The 6,568-nt window shown below is 40.3% G+C and overlaps 1 protein-coding gene across 1 annotated transcript; it reads left to right on the plus strand.

The window, feature by feature from the left end:
* Positions 1-3,720: 3,720 nt before the first annotated feature.
* LOC119328892 (GDSL esterase/lipase At1g28600-like) lies at positions 3,721-5,041 on the plus strand. The gene is made up of 3 exons (XM_037601890.1): positions 3,721-3,985; positions 4,069-4,281; positions 4,404-5,041. Exons 1-3 carry the CDS (start codon positions 3,721-3,723, stop codon positions 5,039-5,041), a joined length of 1,116 nt encoding a protein of 371 aa, XP_037457787.1.
* Positions 5,042-6,568: the final 1,527 nt, after the last annotated feature.

Here is a 6,568-nt window from a genome sequence, read left to right on the forward strand (position 1 = left end):
TTTTAAGATGTATATATAGAGATGAGGGGTTTTCTGCTAGTTTGATAATTGCCAAAGTTATTACAAATGAAATGAGTGTAGGTCCATTTTTTCCGGTAGGACGTCGTGTTACAAGAAGAAACAATTTGACGAAAGTGATTGTCGAGAAGAAATTCTAGAATTTGAGAAGGCTGTCAAAGTTAAATATTTTTTGTTTTGGTTGATAGCGATCACTTCTTTGAAGGGTAGATTGAAAGAACCTATGGTGTTTAAAGATATATTTGGAATTTTTTTAGCTCGGAAACTATGAAGTCATTGATGATAATGAACTTGAAGAGTGGTGCATAAAATTTGCAGAAACTTTCTCTCTTCATAGTTCATGTGATGTTGAGGTATATGATCTAATTTCTGAATTGAAAATTGCGGATTCACTTTGCCAGATGACTGTAATATATGCTATGGAGATTTCAAGAATGTCAAGAGAAGTTGGTTGTTATCCTGATATCTCCATTGCTTATCACATCTTTATTTACTATACCTGTGACTATCGTATAGGCCGGAAGAAGTTTTTTGAAGTTGAAATTATTGAGGAACTATCTGAGGTCACCAATGAGGCAATGACCCAAGAGAGGTTATATGGTTTGGCAACATAATGGAATCGAGAAGAAAATATTGGATGATATTGGCAACGACCCCATCATAAGTGATTTTGCATCAAGGAATGTTAGAATTATTATTAAAGGTAATATTTATAAAGTACTTGATATGCATACTAGTATTGGATGCACTTAAGTGCTTGATAATACATGTACCTATATTCAATGTTATTGTTAAGATGTCTATATTAAGGGCCCCGACTTTTACTCTCGCCCCTGGCCCCCAAAATCTCAGGACCGGCCCTGTAGGCATACATACGAGGGATGCATGATCATGATCTCTGATATTGGACAATGTACGAGTATTGAGGAATGTACAACTACAGCATGTGTATGTGCACGTACATATTTTTTGCTTAATTAGCAGCTCTTGGTAGACCTATGTCTTCAAGCAGCCATCTGCGATTGGCTTTGGCCATGGTTCCTCTCTTCCATATTTCTCAGACCAGAATTGCCATATGTTCAGTTTTTTATATTCTGTACTGAAAAAAGTTGAACAGGTCTTAAATTCCCGTGAATGATTTCAATCAGAATTAGTTAGTACAGTTCCAGCAAGAAGTACGTGTATATGTGATAAGTTTACAGTGCAACAAAGTAATATATATGGAGCCTAGAAGTATTTGTTTCTGATGATTTGGCAGTTATACCTAGAGCTAGAGTTGAGGTTAGTGATCCTTCGATACTGATTTGTGTGTTTACAATTTCATGACAGGGTCTTAGTTACAAGAATTCTGTCTCATGCTTTTTTCTAATTTATCTGTTTTTCTCTGTAAATTGTAGACCTCCAGGTCAATTCATGATCTTTGCACATTTTTTTTTTACAATTTTGCAAACATGCTAATCTTACAAGAACCATAAGTTTTAAAAATATTGGATGGAAGGTAACAAGTAAGTTGAGGAGGCAGATGGAATCTTATACAAGCAGCAGTGATTATGATTAGATCTTTCTGCCTGCAAGATATAAGTAGCTCCATGTTTCTGCAGACACGTTCATAAAAAAATATCATAGTTTTTTTCTATTATACCATGTCTTGGATTGCATCACTAAATTGCGTCTTCTGCTCAACATGGTCTAGAATTTCTTTATTTTGCGTAAAGAACTTCTTTATCTTTTCCATTTTTTTCCACTCAGTGCATGTTTAGTCTGCTAAATGGTACATGTGTTCAGGATTAAACATTATAAGTGTTAATGGGAACTAACGAAGATTTGTACAATGCAAAGTAGTAACACTATGGAAGTCGCGAGAGTAGGTGCAAGCATGGTATATCATGGTGCATGAATGCTTAAAGCACATTGTTGTATGCTTCATCTCTTTGAAAACGGGCTTCTTTACTTTGTGACCTTCTAATTGACATATGTTAATCTCTTCCATTATTTGGTCATATTCAATCTATACTACCCCGGATGATAGCTTAGAATTAAAATTAATAACCTAATATTTTTATGACAGTTATATTCTACAACCAGAATGAAAGGATGGAATCTTGGAACAAATCTGTTGAATTGTTTGGTAAATTAAGTTTACTTTGTACTGAACATCCAAGTTTACTTTGTGCATTAAGTTTTTGCAAATTTTCACAAGTAGTAGACATCTTAGTAGCACTAATTGACATCAAATAATTATTTAAATGTTATGTTAATTGGCAGGTTTATATATTTAAGTAGTTTGTTTTAGATTTTCTTTCAAAAAATTCTTCTTACATATGTGATTTTTTAGGTGAAATTCCACTCTCTATGAGTGTTGGTTTTTAGGTGAAATTCCATTCTCTATGAGTGTTGGTTTTTTAGGTGAAATTCCACTCTCTATGAGTGATGAAATTTAAAATAATCAGTGTATAGATAATAGATCATCCTATCATGTACAAAGCGTTTGTGCTATTGATTAGAAAATGTGATTGACAGGCATTTTGTAGTTTCAATATCACAAGCCAATTGGATATCGGGGCATGGTAATGGCAAAGCATGACATATTCAGAAGCTAATTAGGTGAATATATTATAGGAATAGAATACCGTAGTAAACTACATCTTGGTTTTAGACTCATTTTTCAATTCATAGTCTTTGCTTTTCCTATAACCTACAGTTCTTAAATAAACTACATTCCAAAAGAAAACTGCTTTGTCATTCAGGGAACCAAAAAAACTGCAAAGAGCATCTCCTAATTTGTGTATCTAAAACAATTACTAGCCCGTGCCATCGCACGGGTTGTTGACTAGTATTTGTAACTTGGGAAGCAAACACTATTTTCTTTGGAAAAGCACCGTTGATGGAAGCAAATATATTTCTTTTCTACGTTGTAAACAATTTTTATTCATATCTTGGAAGCAATCTCGTTGGACAAGGGAGACAAAATATTGTAGGTAGGAAGCAAATTCAAACTGGATTGGATTCACCACAGTTGGAAACATTTTTTCTCGTATGGAAGCAAACTGCATGGCCCCTAATTACATGCAGCACTAGCAGTAATAATAGACGAGATTATTGGAAGCAATTATCAGGGATTGTTTCCTAAAAACGGTGCTTCCATTGCTAAAAAAAATTGTTCCAACCGTGGAAGCAAGAATTTTTTAGTTTTTCGTGGAAGCAGTGTTTTGATTCTTTTGAAACAATATATAATTAGACACAATCTTGTTGTGTTCACCAATTGATGGAAACATAAATTACTGCATGAAAGATGGAAAAAAAATCCACATCGAAGCAGTTCCTTCGAAAGCAAAACTGAATAAAATTGGAAACAAAATTTTTTGTAAGGCCGCAAATTATATCGCATACAATGCCTATTTTCTACAATTATTACTCTCCTTACCGTCCGAAATTTGTTGCCTAAATATATGGAGAGCATTGAATTAGTTTCCTAAATAACGGAAGAAATTATTAGCAAATCCCACGTAATCAGCTCCAGCAGGTTTTAATTTTAGAAACTGCGCGCGCGCAGGGGCCAGCTCATCTAGCGGCTATACACACTTCTATTATATATGGGGATGAAGGGAACCTGCTGCTCAACGAAACGTAGATCTGGAAGACTTGTATTTGTAACCAGAGAGCTAGCGTCTGTCTCTTCTCCTGTTTAGCTAGATAGCTAAGATGGGGAGTCCCAATCGCCACAGCTCCATTTCCCTTGCAGTCATCTTGGTCTTTGCCGTCCTGCTGCTCAACGCTGATCTAGGGTCGTGCGGCTGCTTCAAGCGCATCTTCTCCTTCGGCGATTCCATCACCGACACCGGCAACTTCGCATATATCAGCCGCAACAGTCCACCAGGTCCGCCCTCGGTGCCCCCTTATGGAGAGACCTACTTCCACCGCCCCACGGGTCGTGCCTCCGATGGGCGTCTCATCATCGACTTCTACGGTGAGGCCTCACATGCATTCATGTGTGTTCCAACAGTTCGAATTTCGTGTGCATGCTCAATTTGGTGCCTGATGTTGTGTCAGCACAAGCGTTGGGCCTGCCGTTGCTGCCGCCGAGCATTCCCAAGGAGAAGACGGGGAAGTTCCCGACCGGTGCCAACTTTGCCGTGTTTGGCTCTATTGCGCTCAACCCCAAGTACTTCAAGTCAAGGTATAACTTCAATCTGTCGCGCGGGTGCCTCGACGATCAGCTCGCTTCTTTCAAGAGAGTGCTCGCACGGATTTCTCCGGGAGATGGTACGTAACGCATGCAAAAACATACGTTACAGTCAGCTTATCTACTGTCCTTAATTAGGCCACATGTCTGCATCCACATTGCGTTCTTGGTCAACTTATTCTTTTTTTTTGTCTGTGATCAGCTGCCACCAAGAGTCTTCTGAGCCAATCCCTGGTTGTCTTTGGCGAGATCGGCGGCAACGACTACAACTTCTGGTTCTTTGATCGTAGACGCAGCCGGGACACGGCCCAGGAGTACATACCGGACGTGGTTGCCCGCATAGGCGCCGGCATCCAAGAGGTGATCAAGCTCGGTGCCAAGACTGTCCTTGTCCCAGGGAACTTCCCCATTGGGTGTGTGCCGGTTTACCTCAGAGATTACAAGAGCAACACGTCCACGGACTATGACCAGTTCGGCTGCCTCAAGTGGTTCAACACATTCTCCCAGATGCACAACCGGCTACTGAAACAAGAGATCAGCACGCTCAAGTCGCAGAACCCCAGCGTGAAGATCATCTACGGCGACTACTATGGCGCCTTCATGGAGTTTGTCAAGAATCCTCTCAGGAATGGCATTGACAAGCCTCTGGTGGCATGTTGTGGTGGCAATGGCCCCTATGGCACAGGCCATGAGTGCAACCTGAAGGCGAAGGTTTGCCCCAACCCATCTAGGTTCGCCAACTGGGACCAAATCCACATGACAGAGAAGGCATACAATGTGATCGCTAATGGGGTGCTCAACGGCAGGTACGCCGACACCCCGTTGCTCCACACTTGCTAGGAGAATCCAGTTCCTTCATTTTCAGATTTGAATAATTATTTGGCAGCTAATGAATACTCCCTTTGTAACAAAAATATAAGACGTTGTTTTGGTGACGTCTTATGCTTTAGTAGAGGTTGTTACTTTGTATCATATGCGTATCGAAAAGTGCAACAGTGGGAAAAATAAAAATAAATTAAGACATGCATTATTGGCTAGTCTTGTTTTAGGGATTGGACTATTGATCCCTGCCTCCCATCAGACTAGTGGAACATCGTAGGATTAGAAGCATCATAGCCGTCCAATCTACTAGTATGGTCCACACATGGATTGTTGGTTTGGAATGTTAATTGATTCCTCCTATAATTGCTTCCGCTGAACATGTCCCCTACCATCGTCCCGCACCTGTTAATTAGGAAACAATCCCTTTGTATCCTAATTCCCGCACCTGTTCATTAGGAAACAATCCCTTTGCTTCCTAATTGATTGCTTCCTAGCTCGAACGTGAGGATCAGCATACTTTGCCATTAGCTAAAAATTGCTTCCCAGAAATCATGCCAAATATCTTTTGTTAACCATTTTTTCTGGTAAGTTATGATTTTCTTATAACAAACAAATATAAGAAAATAATTATTATTGAAGATGCATTTTTGTGCTAAGGTGGCATGGAAGCATTATTCTTTGTCAATAGTTGCAGTCTGAACATATTTTTCGGGGAGGGGCGTTTTGGTGCCCAGGCTCAGCTGCACCCTAAATCATGGTCGTCCGCTGAAGCATTGGGAAGAGAGAAAGTCCAGCTGGCACAACAGTCTCAGGCCATGGAAAATAGAGATACGGTAGCGAGTGAAGGTACTACAGTAACATACGGTGGGCCTTTTCCAAATTCCCGGGCGTCCTCACGGGTGTGTTTGGGAATGTCTCTGTAACGGTGTTAAGCTGTGCCATGGGATAGGACGTTAGTAGGTAACCCAAAGTTGCTCCCTGTAGCAGCCTGTCTGGTCTGTTGAAATCTTATTTTGTTTGTTTCATTTGTAGTGTGCTAAAATCTATCATCTAGATTGTCTATATATCCCAGTAAGCATTGTGTCGTCAGTGCTAACATATGTAGACTTGACGGTTTGGATAAGGTCTCTGGCATCCCCTGCAGAAATCGCAATATCAAAGGGTGCGACGCCCTAATTAACCCTGAAGCAAGTCAGTTCATTAAGGGTACACTGGGCATGGATAAGACTGGAGTCCACAGCTTCAGAGGGGGCAGTCGAGGATTTTTTTTATGTGCGACATCAACGAGAATTATATCAGACTAGAGATGGACTGCTTTCAAACAGCCTTTGTCATATTTGCCATGGATCATGTTCCCGCGCCGACAACTAAGCACAATTCTATAACTAGTCGCGAACCCGTGCGAACGCACGGGCTAGCTAGATATGTGTTATTATCTTAGACTAGTAGAATGCCCGTGCATTGCCACGGGCCTTTTAGTTTGTTTTCTCGATTACACCTATAAATACATTGGATATATGTTTCTCGCGCCACCTCTGTCCCCCC

The sequence above is a fragment of the Triticum dicoccoides genome, chromosome 7A (assembly GCF_002162155.2).
Source record: "Triticum dicoccoides isolate Atlit2015 ecotype Zavitan chromosome 7A, WEW_v2.0, whole genome shotgun sequence".
Taxonomy (NCBI): Eukaryota; Viridiplantae; Streptophyta; class Magnoliopsida; order Poales; family Poaceae; genus Triticum; species Triticum dicoccoides.

What these genes read in the sequence shown, in the direction of transcription:
- LOC119328892 (XM_037601890.1), top strand. Translation starts at nt 3,721, where the DNA reads ATGGGGAGTCCCAATCGCCACAGCTCCATTTCCCTTGCAGTCATCTTG. An exon ending in TCTCATCATCGACTTCTACG is followed by an intron (nt 3,986 to 4,068) that starts GTGAGGCCTCAC and finishes ATGTTGTGTCAG; the next exon opens with CACAAGCGTTGGGCCTGCCG. An exon ending in ACGGATTTCTCCGGGAGATG is followed by an intron (nt 4,282 to 4,403) that starts GTACGTAACGCA and finishes GTCTGTGATCAG; the next exon opens with CTGCCACCAAGAGTCTTCTG.